The 19,541-nt window shown below is 31.6% G+C and overlaps 2 protein-coding genes across 2 annotated transcripts; one reads left to right on the top strand and one right to left on the bottom strand.

Moving 5' to 3' along the window:
* Positions 1 to 8,056: 8,056 nt before the first annotated feature.
* LOC107175922 (uncharacterized) lies at positions 8,057 to 8,512 on the top strand. The gene has a single exon (XM_015527827.1). It carries the CDS (start codon positions 8,057 to 8,059, stop codon positions 8,510 to 8,512), a length of 456 nt encoding a protein of 151 aa, XP_015383313.1.
* Positions 8,513 to 11,247: 2,735 nt separating this feature from the next.
* LOC102619069 (zinc transporter ZTP29) lies at positions 11,248 to 18,558 on the bottom strand. The gene is made up of 12 exons (XM_006470519.4): positions 18,074 to 18,558; positions 17,200 to 17,258; positions 16,900 to 16,992; positions 16,707 to 16,796; positions 16,489 to 16,570; positions 15,208 to 15,263; positions 14,441 to 14,497; positions 13,844 to 13,884; positions 13,322 to 13,389; positions 12,421 to 12,477; positions 12,207 to 12,324; positions 11,248 to 11,557 (listed from the first exon to the last, which is right to left on the bottom strand). The coding sequence occupies exons 1-12, from the start codon at positions 18,135 to 18,137 to the stop codon at positions 11,512 to 11,514; spliced, it is 831 nt and encodes a 276-aa protein (XP_006470582.1). The 5' UTR covers positions 18,138 to 18,558; the 3' UTR covers positions 11,248 to 11,511.
* Positions 18,559 to 19,541: the final 983 nt, after the last annotated feature.

Genomic DNA, 19,541 nt, shown 5'->3' with positions numbered 1-19,541 from the left:
TTTTAGGTTGATTTTTCAAGTTTATTTTTTATATCTCTATATCCTGTTAGACTTTATCTAGTTATCGTTAAGTTGTTCCAACTTATTTTTCCAGCACTTTGTGGTTCAATATTTCTGCTCTTTTTATTGAATTTCAAATTTTGGGTAAATATGTCAAATTTACTTTTTAGATCCCTACTTTGCGTTAGAATTTATCAAATCTTTGTTAAGTTATTTCAACTTTTGGGTAACTTCTTCCACTCTTGTTCCCACTACTTTTTGTATTTGTATTCCAATTCTTTTAATTAATTTCTAATATTTTGGTTAAATATTTCAAGTTCATTTTATAGATCTCAACTTATTGTTAAACTTTATCATATTTTTCTTAAGTTCTTCGAACTTTTAAGTTATGCTCCTCAACTCTTGTTTTCACCATTTTTTTTGTTCTATATTTCTACTCTTTTCATTTAATTTAAGTATTTTTCGTGAATGTTTCAAGTTTATTTTTTGATCCCTAATTATTGTTGGATTTATCATATTCTTGGTAACTCTTTCCAAATTTTAGGTTAACCTCTTCAACTCTTTTTTCCACCACTTTTTGGTTTTATATTCCTACTCTTTTTATTGAATTCCCACTTTTTGTTTGGAAATTTCAAGTTTAATTTTTAGATCCCCACTTTCCATTAAAATTTATCAAATTCTTGGTAAGTTGTTTCAATTCATTTTTCCACCAGTTATTTGTTCTATATTTCCACTCTTCTTATTAAATTTCAAATTTTTAGGTTAACATTTCAAGTTTATTTTTTATATCTCTATATCCTGTTAGACTTTATCTAGTTATCGCTAAGTTATTCCAACTTATCTTTTCACAACTTTTTTGTTCAATATTTCTACTCTTTTCATTGAATTTCAAATTTTGGGTAAATATGTCAAATTTACTTTTCAGATCCCTATTTCGTGTTTGAATTTATCAAATTCATGATAAGTTATTTCAACTTTTAGGTTAACTTCTTCTACTCTTGTTCCCACAACTTTTTGGTTCTGTATTCCAACTCTTTTTATTGATTTCTAACATTTTACTTAGATATTTCAAGTTTATTTTCTAGTTCTCGACTTATTATTAAACTTTATCATATTTTTGTTAAGTTCTTCAAACTTTTAAGTTATGCTCCTCAACTCTTGTTAAACTCTAATAATGGTTTTATGTTCCTATTATTTTTATTATATTCCAACACTACCAGTACATGTTTCAGGTTCTTTTTTTTTACTAATAATAAATTACTTGTTGAAAATAACAATAATATCAATAAGGCAAATTATGGTTGACCCCTTACTATTTTAACAAATATCAATTTACCACATAATACTAAGAATTTTTTTATTGCAACCCTTCATCATTTTCAACATTTTGAGTCCATAATCTAAGTCCTTTTTTTTTTCATCTTCATTACTTCATGCAATCTTTTGAGTTTGATTGTATGTATACTTGAGCTTTTAACTTTTATACATATCTATTCTCATTGTAATCATTTTAATTAATAGCGTTTAATTATATTAAAAATAAATCTATGCATTTATTTTCATCTTTCTCTTTACTTTTCAAATTAATTGCTTTAGTTTTTCATAACGTCAACGGTAAATAAATAAATAACAAGTAAGAAGGATTGCAATTGCTATGCTTCTAAAGCTATGATGATATAAGTTAAGTTACAAAAATACTTTAATTTACAAGATTAAAGTTTAGTTAATCTATTTTAGTTGAGCATCTCTATTTTTTTTTCTGTGTGCTTGTTGGATATTACTACAGTTATTATTATTAATATCATATCCTGTGGGATTTATAATTAAATATAATAAGAATGTACATATGTCCTACGCTATTTTTGCACTCGATGGATATCATTAACATTTTGATTATGCAATTGATTTTTGCAAGTTACAAAAGAGTGATGATGTATGACAAAACTTCCACGGATAAATTTGTTGTGACCATTCAAAATCTAAAAATTCATTTTTGTAATTTGTAAATAATATTTTCATTGAGGCGGTAGTTTTACTTGCCAAAATTTTTCTATGTATAAATTTTACATAAAAAAGATATATTTTAAACTTTTGTGCTAATATAAAATTAATTTTCTACAAATATATTGATAATTTAATATAGATGAGATATATTACTTTGTAAGTATATTAATAATCACGTTGTGGGTACTAATTAATGCAGTTGTAAATCATTTGAATTAAAAACAAAATAGTTGATGTTTGAATCCATGGGAGTAAATTTAGTTGTTATTAAGCTAAATTAGCCACTTAGGCTTTAGCCCAGTGGTGAACCATTGACCTTATGGTGCGTTTACGTCATAGAATGAGAATGTGGTAGAATAGGAATGGGCTGGGAATGAGAATGAGTTGGAATGAGAATGCGATTTTAATGTTTACTCGGCAAAAATAAATGGGAATGAGAATGTGCTGAAATGTCATTGATGTATTTACTTGACAAAATAAATGGGAATGAGGAATGTGAATGAAAATCAATTTACCAAAATACTTATAGTATTAATAATTAATAAAAATAATTAATTTATCATTATTAACAATATTATCATTATTGTTGTTTTTATTATTACTATTATTATTAACATTTATTATTATTAAATTTTATTGACTTTATTATTTTAGTTATTATTAATTATTGTTATTATTATTTTTATTAATATTATCATTATTAACATTTATTATTATTATTATTAAATTTTATTAACTTTATTATTTTAATTATTATTAATTATTGTTAATATTATTTTTATTAATATTATTATTAACATTTATTATTATTTTTAATTAATATCATTTTTATATCTAGATAATGAAAATTAGATTATTATTACTATTAAATTTTATTAACTTTATTATTTTAGTTATTATTAATTATTTTTATTATTATTTTTATTAATAATAATAAAAATAATGATAAATTAATTATTTTTATTAATTATTATTTTTATCATTATTTTTATTGTTAATAATGATAATATTAATAATAAAAATAAAAATAATTAATAATAACTAAAATAATAAAGTTAATAAAATTTGATAATAATAATAATTATCATTAATGACATTTAAAATAATAATAAATTTTTGATAAATTAAAATAATAAAATTAATTGTGATTTGAATGAGGGTAATTTAGAAAATATGAAAAAATTAGAGGAATACAAAAGTAAACATATATTTCATTCACATTCCCAACCCCCGGGAATGAGATTCCCATTCCTTATTCCCAAATTGTGTGGGACCCACACATTTTATTCTCATTCCCAAATTACATTTTGCCAAGTAAATATATGTTTCATTTTTATTCCTTCATTCTCATTCCTCATTCCATGAAGTAAACACACCATTAAAGTAAAACATGACTATGAGGGCAATAATTCGAGTCCTCATAGACTCAAACTCCCTTAATTAAACATAATTATATGGAGATTATTTGTAAAATTTTTCTCCCTTACGAAATACAAGTGGAGTGGAGACACTCCTCCTCCGTGAGGGTTATTTGTCTGGGCACTTACTTCATAGAATTTAAAATGTAATAATATAAGTCTCAGTTTGTATATCTAATTGTAAATATCAGTGTAATAATCTGCTGTTATAACAGTTGTAAATATCTGTGTAATACAGTAACATGATGCTTAATCAGTTAAAAAAAACTAAATTGAAAAAATTATATTCAAATTCAATTTCTTTTACCACTAGAATAAAAGTATATAAATTAAATTTAGCGAGAATTACAGTGAAAACATATTTCATGTGGCAAAGATTATAACAAGCTTAAGACGTATAAATAAAAATGAATTTAAAAGACTATATTTCTCCCCAATGGCATAAAATGTTTTAAAAGTAAATTTAGTAAAACATACTGCTTACTATGAAAATGAATTTATATTTTTCATATTTTTAAATAATTTAATTTTTTTTGGTTGTGATATAAATTAACTTAATTTCAAAAAAATATAGATATAAATTTAAGATTGAACATATTTTATAATACTTGCACATCATTTAGTAGACAAATCATGTACCCATATAGTGAGTGCAATGTTACTCAAATAATTTAATTTAATTTAGAAATATAACTGTCATGCTTAAATTATATAACTATAAGTATAACATAATACAACATTATTCAATATTAGTTGCATTCAAATTGTAATTATCCATGTTATGTACCATTATGAATTTGATTAATGTTTAACAAAAAAATTATTATAGCAAAAAGGATTAAATAAAATAATTAATCTCACTTAAGATAGTATGAATTAATTTGCACAAGAGATTGATTATGAGTTTTATTTAAAAATATCAAATATTAGATGCTTTATATTTTTGTAATATATGAATATTTGTTTTAGAGGGTATACATAAAACATACTAATATTGGCCACTAATAATAACAACAACAACATTTGAGGGGTAATTACGATGTTTGGAATGATAATTATTTGATAGTTGGATAAATATTGTCCTCATTTTAGTAGGTAGGGATTTAAGTCCTTGAATGTGAATCGTGAGATCCTGGAATTGATTTCTTCTAAATATCTGGAAATAAATCGATTTCGTTATATGTTTAGATACTCGGATTCTAATGTAATTAAAAGTTGATAAAATTATTTTGATAGTTTTGTAAGCAAAATATCATTATATTTATTACATAATATTAAAAATAGTGCAATTAATAAATTAAATTTTTTAATTAATATATAATTATTTCCATTTATTATATTTAAATAGTATTCTCATTAGTACATAAGTTACATTTTTTAAGGCAAAATATCATTAAATTTATAATGTAATATTAAGAAAAATAATATAATTATTTTTATTTAAATATATTAGTCCAATTAATTTTATTTAATTATGTTTCTTTTAGGATATAAGTTAAATATATTAACTATATTTTCCATGAATCAAAAGAAAAAGGAAGTATTTTTTTGGTGTAAAGTTGAGGGGGTCTTTGATAATTTACTAGTTTTGAATTGATTATCTTAATATTTCCTAAAATGAGGGAGTTCTATGATAGTTTCTTTTAACATTTGCCGCTTTAAGCGATTAAAAGGAGCGAATCGGTGGCCGGTTACATCCGCATTATTAAAAAAATAATAAAGGCAGCTGCATGACATGCAGCACTGCATTACAGCCCGACCCCACTCGTTCATATTTGCACTCTCTACAGAAAATTAATTAAGACAATACTTTTTAATTGAAGAGAAATTCTTCATTGCACGTCCAAATTTTTTCTTTATAGTGGTACTAGTGCATTTGGAATGATATACGATATATACTACACGAAAATTTGAGGGAAATTTATAAAAATAACCATAAAACTTTTATTATTTTTATAATTAATTCTCTAAATTTTTGTTATTTTTACAATTAACCCTCTAAACGTTTTTCTATCAACATTAGCCAAACACAAGTTTTTCTCCCTAAATTATCCTTGTTTACAAATCAAAACAACTTTCTTTCTCTTCTTTTATTAAACCAAACGCAGCTTTGCACTCTTGAATCATCACCGACGACGACAAAAGGCAACAGCAGACGCTGGCGGCGAACGGTAAAAGTGAAATCCGATCATAATCCATCCGAATCCAACACTAATCCACATCACTGAGTGGTATGAGTTATTTTCTGAACTTACGAGAGAGTTTCAGTGCGATTGCTTGGTGCGACATGCACCTGTCGCACAAATTTCTTGTGACAGGCTTCGTGGACAATCTGCCTTTTTTGTGCAATAGGCACCCTGTCGCACGAAGCTAGCCTATCGCACCAAGAGACAGATTCACCGACTCTGCCTTTTGGTGCGACAAGCAGCCTGTCGCACCAAAAGGCATATTCATTGCAACTGACTCTTTGTTAATTTGATAGTGTGCAATTAATTTTTTTTATATAATTTCAGGGTTAATGGATTCAGTTGTGCTTGAATTGTGTTATGATGGTTGGTGGGAGACGTTAGAGGATGGCCGTATGGAGTATGTGAATGGTAAAAATAGAGCTTTTTTGGTTGGAAAAAAATTGTCTTTTTTATCAATTTTTGGCAAGAGTATACGAGGTGTTACAAATAAATCCTAATGAATATAGTATCACAATGAAGACAACTTTGAGGTCTAGTAACACATTATATTATATATGTATACTGCCCATAGATATATTTGATGATGAAATGATGAGGGTTGTGTTGCATATGGCATCCAATGTGGCCAACTATGGATGCATTCCTATACTCGTTACCACATCACCTCGAGTTCCGAGCGAAGATATTGAGCCACATATCGAAACAGAAACTTCCTTTAGAGCAAATATGTCTAGCCTCGATAATGAAGAAGAGGTGTTGCTAAGGAAAATATTGCTGCAGTAATATTACTCTCCAATCCGCGATAATTATGACAACATTAATGACAATGACATTACGTTAGAGGATGTTAGAGAAAATGTATTACCACTAACGACGTCGTTGGAGCAATGATATTCTCCGTATCACAATAATAATTTTCGGGACAATGATGATCTTCATGATGAGACAGATGGGGATAATGTTTATGCAGAACCTTCTAATAGCATGAGGGGCACTCATTTCAATAATGCTGGTGATGATGGAGAAGCCGGTCCTTCCAATATTCTGTCGTTTCAGCATGAGGATGAGTGTGAAGACAATATTCCTGTGAATAACAGAGACAATAGATCTATTCCTCCAATGATTCGATCGAGAAGGAGGATTGACTCCCTCATAAGTCTTGCTCCAATTTTGCCTTCAAACATGGTTGCTCCAAGCTTTCTTAGTAGTTATGACTCAAATGATATCAGTGTGGGTAAGTTATTTGCTGAGAAGAATGAGTTAATATTACAACTGCGCAAGGTTGCCTTTAGGGATAAGTTTGATTTCAAGATTGCACGGTTTACAACGACACGTTTCGAGGCTCACTGTTGTTCGGAATCATGTAAATGGCGTATTTGAGTAATGAGAAGTTCGAACGAGCAAAATGTGCCTTGGGTGATTAGTAGAATTGACAATGTACACACTTATCATAACGAGGTATTGGTTGATGGTCGTCATCAAGTAAGAAGCCGAGTTGTCGGTCATATTATCACATATAAATATATTCAAAAAAAGAGGATTTATACTCTGAATAACATCAGAGTAGTTATGCAGCAGGAATACGATGTTCAGTTAACATACTAGCAGGCATATTGGGTCAGAGAAGTTGATCTTGAAATAATTTGAGGCAACCCTGCAGAGTCATACAACTTGCTCCCTAAATACTCTCACGTACTGACTAAAGCGAATGAGGGTACAGTCACTCACCTCGAGCGGGATGGAGATGGTAATTTCTTGTACTACTTTGTAGCACTTGGATCTTTCATCAAGGGTTTTATGCAGTACATTCGGCCTGTCATTACTGTAGATAGTACTCATCTAAAGGGGCTATATTGTGGAAGCATGTTCGTAGCAACATGTCTAAATGGTAATAATCAATTGTATCCGTTAGCCATTAGGGTCATGGATTCAGAAAATAATGATGCTTGGGAATGGTTTATGATGAAGTTACACTGAGTGATTGACGATAGACCTGAGTTGGTAATTATCTTTGATCGATGCACTGTCATAAGGAGAGCCGTTCTGAAAGTATTTCACAATGCAACTCATGTCGTTTGTTTTTACCATGTGAAAGGTAACATTAAGTCAAAATTTAAGATGTCCAAAGCTTTTTGGGATGAATTTGAGCATGCCTTTATTAATGCAGCAAAAACATATGGACACGAGAAATTTAAAAGACGACTTGAAGGGTTGTGGATGATCCACTCGGGTGCGGCTGATTATTTAGAAAATAATGTGGGTACGTGTAAATGGGCAAGGTCTCAGTTTGAAGGTAGGAGGTACAACATACTTACCACCAATATCGCGGAGAGTGTTAATTCTTTCATGAGGGATTCGCGAAGATTTCATGTTACTCATCTTGTTGATTATTTTAGGAAAATATTACCGTAATGGTTTTATGATAGAAAAATTATAGTTAAATTAATGAGTATTCAGCTAACAACATGGGCGGATGAAATTGTCACTGAGAGAAAAACTATAGCTGAAAGAATGATCGTTCGGCCGGTGTCTTCGCATCGATTTCAAGTTGTAGGTGATAAGATTAAGGAATATTTACTTGACCTACAAAAGAAAACTTGCTCCTGCAGAGTATTTCAGCTTGATCAACTTGTATGCGCTCATGCAATTGCGGCGTGTCTAATTGTCCGAGTGGATTTCATTAACATTTGTTCGGACTTTTACACCATAGAATCATTGGCGATAGTTTATGCACAACCAGTGGAGCTGGTTGGCGACGTGGATGATTCGGAAGTTCCAAACGAAATTCAAGAGATGCACGTATATCCACCAGTTGAGGCACCACCACCTGGTCGTCGTAAAGAGCTCATAATACCCTCGGCTGGTGAGGACATTAACCGGCGGACTGTTAGATGTGGGTAATGTAATGAGCCGAGACATAACCGTAAGCGATGTAAGAATCTCATTGCGTCGAGTCGAATGAGATAGACATAACCGTAAGCTGGTCGTCATTGAAGAATGAATAAACCTCAGCAAAGTTGATTTTCAAAGAAGCCATGGGCATCAATTGCACGATGCGGGGAATCTTCTTCTTCGTTTTCACGACCCATGCTGACGACAAACCTCCAATCGCTTCGTAAATCCAAGCCTGTAACAACCAAAGTGAAAAAGCTATTAAAACTATCATTAAATATTTAATGTTACAGAACTTATTACTAAAAAAAACAACGCACCTAAACCATAGACGTAAAGCTGTATAGATTGTACTTTTCTATCTTATGATATGGATTTTCCAACTAAGTCGTCTTAAATTTTTCGTCTTTCTCATACAGTGCATTGTCAAGACTCTCGTATATCGTTTCCTATGATAAACAACCCCATGGACGATTTCAGAAGTAATTTATATCATCAACTTCGTTCAGCCAATCGAAATTGATTTGACAGTGGCCCTTTCTTCCATTTAAAACTCTATCCACAAAATAAATTTTTCGTCTTTCTCATACAGTGCATTGTCAAGACTCTCGTATATCGTTTCCTATGATAAACAACCCCATGGACGATTTCAGAAGTAATTTATATCATCAACTTCGTTCAGCCAATCGAAATTGATTTGACAGTGGCCCTTTCTTCCATTTAAAACTCTATCCACAAAATAAAAGAGCGTGATCTTTAATGTGTCAATGTCGTCCATAGCCTAAAAATTCAACTTCTCAAATAATACATCGAATTGCTTAACAGTGATGTTGCAAAATAAATCAGCACCAAAATACGTTTTCAGTAACCTATGGCCCGATTTATTATTTCCCAGTGTGGTATCTGCGCCATAGGAAAGTCAAATAACTAGGCACCATTCTCCAATTGACAAGCGTATCAAATGCTCACCAATTTGAAACCATGATTGATCATCTCGCTCGTATTCTCCATGAGCCACTTGCCTAAGCAAAGTATTGTGCAAAATTACATCACTAAACGGAAAACTTTGGCACTCCAAAAAATGCCCAAATATGTCTTTTTTGAATAGATGCGGTTGCCGTTTTGTTAATTTTCGCTCGATGACTTTTCGACCGGAGATAAGTTACACATACTCGAAATTCGCCCCGGGAAGTGATCGACATAAGCAAATATCATCTTGCCTAATTCGTTTCTTGACACTTCTAATTTTGCCATGTATCTATAATATTTTTAACATTATTAGATTGCATTTATAATACAATAACAAGGAAATTAATTTTTGGTAAAACAAAAAATAAAACTGTACTGCCTGTCGCACCAAACTTAGTGCGACAGGCGCGCGCGCGAGCGAGCGCGCACCTTGCTGTCAGCTCGAGCGCGCATGTTGCTGCCCAGCGACGCACGCTCTAGCGCCCGTCGCTGGGCAGCACTTCCCGCAAGCACCATTCTCCCCAAAACAACAAAATGACAAATCACGCCCAAAATAACACACTCCCAAAATAACAACCCCCACTACAAGCACCACCACCACTATTATTTTAAAATTTCATTTTAAATTAATGAAATATAAATAAAATGACTAACCTAGGTTTTGTTGAAGGCCGTAGAAGGTAGATCTGACGCCGATGATGGGTGGAGCCGCCGCCGACGAGGGTTGAAGTTGCCGCCGACTATGGGTGTTTCTTGGCTTTGGGAGAGATTACGTGAAAGAAAGATTGTTGGGGGAGAGATGTGAGAGGGGCATTTTGGTCTAAAACGTTCTTTTTTTGCTAATGTTGATAGAAATTAGTTTGTGGGGTTAAAATGGAAACGGCATAAAATTTTATAGTTAGTTGCGTAAATTTCCCAAAATTTGAGGATTGTGACTTGAGGCTCTAACCAGGAATTTAGAATTTGCAATAGAGAAGAGTAGATGAACGTTTTATTTGACAATAGTTGTGCTGCAGCTCTATCCTCAATTGGATGAACATATACATATAAATGGACATCGTTTACTTCCTAATGAGAAAAAGCCACCTCCAATATCTTTAATAAAGGCCGAATAATATTGAGTTGATTAAGACTTAAGAGTATCTCTTAATCTGAGGACCCACATAAGTGTGTATGACAATTGACAACAAAATATTCAATTAATCTTGTACTGGTTATTGTCACCCAACCCACCTCTTTATACGGAATGATCAAGTCGGGGCATTGCGTTTAGAATATTATTAGGCATTATGTGTGAAGTTTCTGAGGAGCTTGTAGGAAAATGAAAGGTTTGAAGGAATATGTACTTAAGAGATCTTGTTCTTTAGGAAGACAACAAATTAAATGTCATAAAACTGTTGCAGTAGCAGTAACTCATAAAAACAGAATGAAAAGCCGAAATGAGTGGTTCCGTTTTGTCTTCTGCAGAACCTGAATGCACACCCAAAAACTTTATCACCCAAGCTGGGGGAAGCCCTGACCAAAATCATTTGAAGTCAGTGGGCTAGATTTGAACAAGAGATGAGTGTGAAAATTCAACGGAACCATTTTGAATCAGCAAATAAAGTAAAATCAATGGCTTGCCCGTTAGGGGAGCTCAACACTGCGCTTTGCACACAAATTATCATTCGAGTTCGAGTAATAACCGAGGATAAATATTGGTATTTAATGGGTGAGGACTCTCATCTCCGGCTGAACCTTTAAAAAGATAAAAAGTAAAATCAAAGGCAAGAAAATAAATGGATCGATCAGCGTAATATCGAAGAAGCTTAGGGAGGAAAGACAATAATAAAAAATACACAAGCCTTTGGGGTCTTTTTCTTGTCACATACATTTTCCATTTGAGCGTACAATTTTGAGTTGAATCATAAGAATTACTATTTTTCATAGCAGCTCCACAGGTTGGCTTTTTGGCTAAAGAACAGTAAGGCAGGCAGCAACCTTATGATAGAAACCATCGAGGCAGTTCAGGAATGTACAAATGTCATGACATGTGGCAGCTACAAGCTCATCTCTGCCGGCAAGCTGATTTCAAGAAAATATAAGCTGCAAAAGCAGAAATGATTCATGTAAGAATATCCTTACAAAGAAAAAATTTAAGCAAACTGATGAAGACTTGGTCTGTATTATAAGGGCTTTTACAGCAGAATACAACTCAAGTGAGGACAGTCTGAAATACTTGTGTGCTTATTATTCATGTCAATTGGAAGATGACTACTTTGCATTCTCTCTAACAAATAAAGAAGTTCTATCATTGTTCTTTGTTTACTCATTTGGTGAGAGTGAAACTGATCATTAGACCTCGTGTATCAGCCGAATTGACCGCACCAACTTAACAAGCTTGGCTGAAGGTGAATAAACCATAATCCAAGCTAATGCCCAAACAAATGCAAAGGCAAATGCCATCTTTTTCCTCCTCCCTCTACAGGTGGGAAGATAGGATTGAGCCAAGACATTGACTCAGCAATGGATATCAAGCGTTCTCTTGCCAAAATAATTGGCCTAGTCTGATGACTTTGTGCTCATATATATAATCATAAACTTGCAAAACAAAGATATTTTCTTATAACATTTTTCCGTAATCAAAGTAGACATGTAACTGCAAGATTCTGCAGCCTGATTTATCCTCCTAACTAGAGAGAGTGCTTCGGATGTAGCAACCAAAACAGAGTTTCTTAGTCATAAATTTAATTACCTTGCAGACATGAAAGCCATCCCAACGAATACAGCTTTCACGGCTTGCTTCTGACCCGCATAATCAAAGGCCAACGGCAGCATTTCATGCAAAGTTAGGAAGGCCATCACTCCCCCAACTGCAATCATAAAAATAGAATTGCTGGGAAAGTCGTTGTAACTCAACATAATTTTCTATTAACTAGAGATGTCAAACAATTGACAATAAATCAAACCTGATCCTAGCAAACCCTCGAGAATTTCAGGACTTAAACTGCTTGGAAATAAGTAGGCTGATAAACAAAAGAAAAGGCATCCATTGTAAGCAGTTCAAATACACTTCATCAACAGTTAAAACAAATTCTTGCAAGCAAAGAGACTAAGATTCAATATAAAGACATCATATATACTGTTAAAACTTGTTCTTACAAAAAACACATAATTATAATACTTCTACTGACAAGTACTAATATTTCACAAATTACAGTATTGAAATAGACACTTTGCGGCATACATATATCTGTGAAGTTAAACATTTCTATAATATTCATAAAAGTTATCAATAATATTCAACAGAGGACTTTGTCAGAAATTTATCATAATTAATAAGCTAAACTGCTCCTTAATGTATTTTACTGCACCTTCTAACACTTGTCTATGATAGGACTTAGGGCTAAATTAGGGCTGACTTTTATTGATTAAATCAAAAGAAAACAAACAATCAATCCTCACCTACAATTCGAGAGGTAGGTCAATCTCTCCCAAAACTCCTAATGGTTCCTAATACTAGACAAAATTCAACATAAACCCTAAATGACTCCATAACCTCTTATTTATACCTGAACCCTAATTAATAATAAAATTGCCCCCGCCCTTAAAATTACTAAACTGCCTCTGCCTCTTTATATTTGCGCCTAACATAAGTTTTCATTGGTCTAACAGTCTACTCGAGTAACAACTACCTCGCAACCATTTACCAGCAAAGCAGAATATTTAGCCAAGTTGTGTAAATAATGACACCCCACTACTCATTTACTCTTTACAAACTAACAAGACAAAAGAGCCAAAAATTAGGACAAATTAATTTTTTCCCCTTTTTATCAGATATCACCTGCTCCGCAAGGATAGTAAACATACCCACAATTATAACTCCAAGAGGCTCCGCAAAACCAGAAAGAGTAGCCAATTTGAATGCCTGCCACTTGCTAAGACATGTAAATACAATGAAAAGTTAATAGTAATCCTATAAATGAATTTTATTTGCATCACATGGTATCACAATAACAACTAGCAATACTTAAAAAATTACAGTTAGGAGGTAATTGGGGCATACACGCATGCACACACACAATGCATGATAAAACTATGATTAAATGTTGTTTTGTTCAAGCTAGCATCTTAAGCACGTATTCCGATTATCTTGGAACAAGCAATAATATTCAGCAAGAGCCAAAAAAGTGTGTTAAGTTGGGTAGACCTTCCAATGCCAAAATTAGATCAGGTTGAGAAAACCCATATTGAGCAGAGAGTAATAAAAATCAAATTCAATCATGTCGAAAATGTGATAAATGCATAAATCTTTCTCCTATTATTTTCTTATTCTTGTTCCATTAAGTGCTTTGAAAATGCTGTGCTAAATAGTGCCTTGGGGATTCTTACCTCTGTGTTGCAAAATAAACAGGAAGAGCAACAGCAACACCCTGAATAAGAAAAACTAGAATGAATGCCAACATAAAAGGATATTCATTATTGCTCAACATCATTAATATATCAATAGATGACTTGTATTCCTTAAAATAAATAGTATCCCTTTACTGAAATATCACTTTCTCATAATTTTTAATTTTCAAAAAGCTTGGTCACCATAGTAAATAATTTTCTGACATGTGATCAAATTCAATTAATTTAGTATCCAGAAAGAGACAAGAAATGATGTTGATTATGAAGCTACGAAAAGCTAGCAATCTGGCATGACTTTAATAAGAAATTAAGATGGCAAATTCTCTTCTCCAATATTATGATATTTGCTTTCATGGACCAAACTGATTCACAAAAAAAAAAAAAAAAAAAAAAGAGAGATATAGCAATGATTTTAAACTTGGCTTGACTTTTATCATTTATAATTAATGATTCAGCCAAGTATATGTAAATACAGCTACAGTAGAAAGTAATGTAGTTGAATAACCTGTGACATATTGTAAAGCAATGAACGAAGAAAACTAAAAATTCCATAGTACGAGATCTCAGAATATATACCTCAGGGATGTTGTGCAAAGCAATGGCAACTGCCAAATTAAGGCCAACACGAAGGCCCTACATGAGAAGCAAGTGGCAAACAAACTGGAATTATCAGCACAAGCTCTTGTGATACCATATCACTAATCCAATACCATTAATGGAATATTCATTTAGAATTTTGTGTATCAGTTGAACAATATGGCATCAATTCCTTATGCTTGTAGACCCATTAGTAGGTTAACTTGCAACTAAAATAAGAAATATCAGCATTCAACCAAATCAAACTCATATGACAATAACATTATGTATAATGAACATTTCATTAACGAAATTTTTTTTTTCTTTTATTTTCCTTTTTTCATCATATTCATTTTATGGTTTTCAAAATTAGATCAGTTTACTCAACCCTACACCAAATATAAGATAAAATATTATTCTATCTTATGAGCTTATCCAGTCCCACATGGTACGCCAAAAGGGGTATCATAACTCATGGAGCACATAGTTTCCGAATTTCTGTTTAGCATATTGAGTTGGTTATGTCAAGCGAAATAACAGAATAAAAGTACAGGTCATTATTCAATATTGGCCTATGCCAAAGCAGGATCATCCATATAAAATGAAATTGGTTTGTTTTGGTTTCCTATGTAATTTATTACAACTATGATGTTAACTTAAACACTGCAATGGGCTGCCACAAGTCTATTCATTAATATGACTGCATAGTGAATTAACCTATCATTAACATGATAAATTGTTACCAAAATATAAACAGTGAAGGCTACCTTCATTGATCCAAGAAATACGGCCATTCCCTCAGGAAAATTGTGCAAGCTTATGCCTACAACCCAGAGAGAAATTTATCAGTTGAAACCCAATATAAGTACTCGATTTATCCAGAATTGGAGATTGTATTATTACACATCAATTGATTGATAAGAGTTTCTCCTAATTTTATGCATAGAAATATTGAAGCGTTGTGAAGGTTATTGTGAATTGAGATTATCTATCATTATCAGGCCAAGAAAAATAGCATTTAATTTGTCATTGTAGAAAATTCACTCAATACGCTCCTCTCTCTTGGACTGGAACCCAAGACCTCTTGTAAAATTAAAAGAGAACTACCAGCTCAACTACATAGTGCCTATAGTGGGTTTTGTCTCGTTTTATCTAACTTCGACAAATGAATTTTCCTAAAAAGTAAATAAAAATTGCAAACATTGACAAAATAGTTCCTTGATCTACTAGGAACTTTTATCAAAATTAGCTACTATTAATCATTACTCTTCATGTTCCTAGCAGTAAATGCTTTTTTTTTTCTCCTTTTCCCTTTGATCTCTTCAATCTTAATAGTACAATGTTTGAAGATCTACAAGGTTTTCTGTATGGCTTGCGTTTATGTTCTCATGTGTCTTCTTTGATTAACAACTTAACTTCTTTTCGAGCTTTCATGCGTGAATTTTAGCTTGGTTCAACATTCAGGTTTCTACTTCTAAGTTTCAAATTTATTAGTCCATTTATTGTGGAACCAAAATCCCCAGGAACTTTCAAATGTATGCATAAACTAAGATTATAAATTTTAAGCAGATATGAATTTCCATTTCTGCAATGCAATTCTCTTTTCCTTTTTCCTCCTCAACTTCGATTCTTATCATCATTGAACCCACCCTAAGCCCTACAAAAACCACTTTTTACAGCTCAAATAGCCAAATGTTATTGACACCTCCAGCATTTCCCAAATCTTTAAAATAGCCAATGCGCCACAATATGCTATCAGTTCTCTCAGTTTCCACAAACTTAGATGCCATTAAAAATAAAGAAAAAATTAAAATAAAACCCTTCTTAGCCCTTAATGAAGCTATAAACACTAAGTGTTCTCTTCGCAAACTTTTGAGGAAGTGCAGTCAATGATCAACTAATTAGACAAGTAATAGGCTGCATCATCGATTCAACCTTTGGTGTTTGCCTACATTACTCTAGCACAGAAATCGCAAGTAATGACTGAACCTACTGAAAGGATAATCTCAGACTAGAAGAGCTCAACCATAACGACAATGTAGTCATACCTACGGCTGTAATAATCCCACTAAAAAGAACTTGGCGACGATGCTTTTTCATAATGTCCTTACCCCCTTCATCCTTGTTTTTCTGTTCTCAAGCACAATGTAAAAAACTGTTAATATACTTGTAAAGATATCAGCAGAATACAGAAGCTCCAAAGTCAATCTCATATGCAAGAACATCATGAATATAATCATTTATTAGGAGGATAGAACTTTGAAACCTTTTTACTTGTTAGATCAGAACCCTGAGCAAGTGATGGTTCAGGGATAAAATTGGCAACGATTGCGAAGAATATAACACCAGAAAAAAACTACATTGCCAAGATGTTAAAATTATTGTTAGAATCAACAGGAATAAGCCAGTGTAGTTAAAAGTTAAACAATAAAAACATAAATACAGGGAGCACAGCCGACCCAAAGGTTCCCTTTCAAAAAGCCAATGGAGTTTATGGCATTATGAGCCAAATCTAGAAACGATATGCTCAGCATCAGACCCGCAGCAAAACCCTGCACATAAGCCAACTATGATTTAGACAATGTCATTAATCAGAGTGTTATCATTCATCTTTTTATCTCATGCCCCAGTAAACTATACTTCAAAAAATCCATCAACACTACACAAGCGACATGCACTTTCTCAAAACAAAAAAATAAAATTAAAAACAAAAACTCAGTTTTTTACAACAGAAATGAAGACACAACATTATAAATTACCTGTAAAAGCCCAAGCACCTTCAAATTGGGAGCTTCATTAAGAACAACAAAAAGTGCACCTGCAACAATATCAAGCATGTAGAACCAGATTATCAACTAGACCTCATTGGAATCACTCTCTACAAACATTATGCATGATATATTCTAAGACTTATCTCAACTTCTCATTCATGCCATTTTCTAGCTACACGAATCTGGGAAGAGGAATATCATACCATAGATCACTCAGTCCCCTTGACTACCATCATAAAGAAGAGAAATAGAAAAAGGACAAATTATTCCCTCATCTATTAACTTCTAGTTATCTTGTCAGTCATAGACATCACCCATAAACTCTTATAAAGCAAGGACTTTTTAATACTATTCCGATGAATATAACCAGCCATCTAATTTGATAACCATGGTTTGTCCTTTTAATCAAAAATCCATTTAAACAAATCATAAGTTAAAATTTTAAGGCCAAATTCAGATTTCCATTTAACTGAAATGCACAATTCTTTAATCACATTATTCTCAACTAGTCATCACAACTCAGCTTAACTCGGCTCAGCTCTACCACATTCACTCCCTCTAAATTCCATATAAACAAGCAGAATCCACTAAATTTGACGTAAAATACAAACTCAACAAATACCCAATACCACAAAAACATAAAAACAATCAATAATTAGCAGTCAACAAACACAATCACATTAGTAAAAGACCTTAAATTTCAATCAGACGCTTCTAAGCACAAGACCTTAAAAAGTCAACTTCATGAATTTAAGCAGAAAAACTAGCAACGCCAAAGAGTTAAAACAGAAAGGTAGCAAATACCCAGAAACATTTAACCAAAAAATGAACCAAAAGTTTCTAAATTTCCAATAAAACTCACCAATAGAAGTACTCAATCCACCCACAAGTGAAAGCCCAAGAGCTACCAAAACCTGAGAAACCATTTTCTTCCTCTAGGCTGTCCTATATTTCCCTTCAAAAACTCAAAAACTGTAGTGGGTATTTGAGGTTGGCGAATAATATTTATAGGGTTTTGGGTTTTAAAATAATTGACCAAATCAAAATAACAAATTGGATTTGGTTTTTTGTCGACTCCACTGAATTAATTAATTAATTAATAACACTAAATAAAACGTTATTTGAGAGCATATTTGGAATATGTACAGTGGAAGAAAGAGATTGTTCAATGGCGGGGTGCAAGCAATGACAAAAACAACTGCGCTAAGCTAAGTAGATGTTATCAGCTGTGCTCATCAATCATCAATCATCACTCATCAATCACCATTTCGTTTCCTTTCATTTTCCTTTGCTTTCTTCATTTCATTTGCGTTTCTTTTTTATATACCTAACGTTTGCACTTTGTTTGAGAAGTGTTATTAAGATTTCTAGTTATATTTTATGTAATTTTTGTAATTTATGGGGCTCGGCAGGAACAGGCCTTAATGGATCAACCCGATTCTAAACTCAAATTGGACCTAGGACGAGGCCCATATTTCTACATCTCAGATTGAGGCGAACCCATCAGATTAATTGATAAATGAAAGCAGACCATAGGGTGATATAATGGATAGTAATCCCATATGATATTATTACAATTTTGTAAACAAAGTATTTAGGTAACGTTTATTTTTTAGATTAAATTGGAATCTTGAGGAGTGAGAATCTTATGATTGTGAGTGTAGAGTTGGAGTGGGAGTCGGTTATTTACTTACACTGGAATGAGATTGTGGAATAAAAATTAGAATCTCATTTATGTGTTTAATTTGTTTTGTATTAGGATTGAATTTTTTTAATTACAGTTTTACCCTTATATAAAGAATTGTAGTTCTTAATTAAAAATTGAATAAAAATATATTTCTAAAATAAACTAGTTATTTTATTATTAATTTTAATCATATGACTTAGCAATTATTTTTAACATTCTCAATTATGTAAATCACAAATTTTGTATTAATTTTAATTTCAATTAAGTAAAATAAAAATTATTTATAAGAGCAACACAAATGAAACCTTATTATAAATAATATAGTAGAAAATTAATATTTCTTAGAATAAAATATTTATTATTATTAATTATTAAAATTAAATAAATATAATAATATTATATTTTCAAATAAAGATATTATTTAGTAATATCATTAATTCTATGTGAATATTATAATATTATTTTTAAGTAATTTTAACTTAGAATCAATGTAAATTATTGTCTTAATAAATAAATAATTTTGATAAATAATGTAAATAAATAAATATAATATTATTTAATAATATAATGATATTATTTAAGTAGATATGATATTACTATTTTTGAATAAATGTAACATTATTTTATTTTAATAAATACAATT

Source organism: Citrus sinensis, chromosome 2 (genome assembly GCF_022201045.2).
Source record: "Citrus sinensis cultivar Valencia sweet orange chromosome 2, DVS_A1.0, whole genome shotgun sequence".
In the NCBI taxonomy this organism is placed as follows: Eukaryota; Viridiplantae; Streptophyta; class Magnoliopsida; order Sapindales; family Rutaceae; genus Citrus; species Citrus sinensis.
This window is presented reverse-complemented; position numbering and strand designations above follow the sequence as displayed.

Excerpts from the sequence above, each read along its gene's own strand:
- LOC107175922 (XM_015527827.1), top strand. The coding sequence starts at position 8,057 with ATGAGTATTCAGCTAACAACATGGGCGGATGAAATTGTCACTGAGAGA.
- LOC102619069 (XM_006470519.4), bottom strand. The coding sequence starts at position 18,137 with ATGGTTTCTCAGGTTTTGGTAGCTCTTGGGCTTTCACTTGTGGGTGGA. Across the intron at positions 16,797-16,899 it reads TTTTGAAAGGGAACCTTTGG|TTTTTTTCTGGTGTTATATT; the intron begins GTCGGCTGTGCT and ends TTGGCAATGTAG. Across the intron at positions 14,498-15,207 it reads TATTTCTTGGATCAATGAAG|GGCCTTCGTGTTGGCCTTAA; the intron begins GTAGCCTTCACT and ends CTTCTCATGTAG.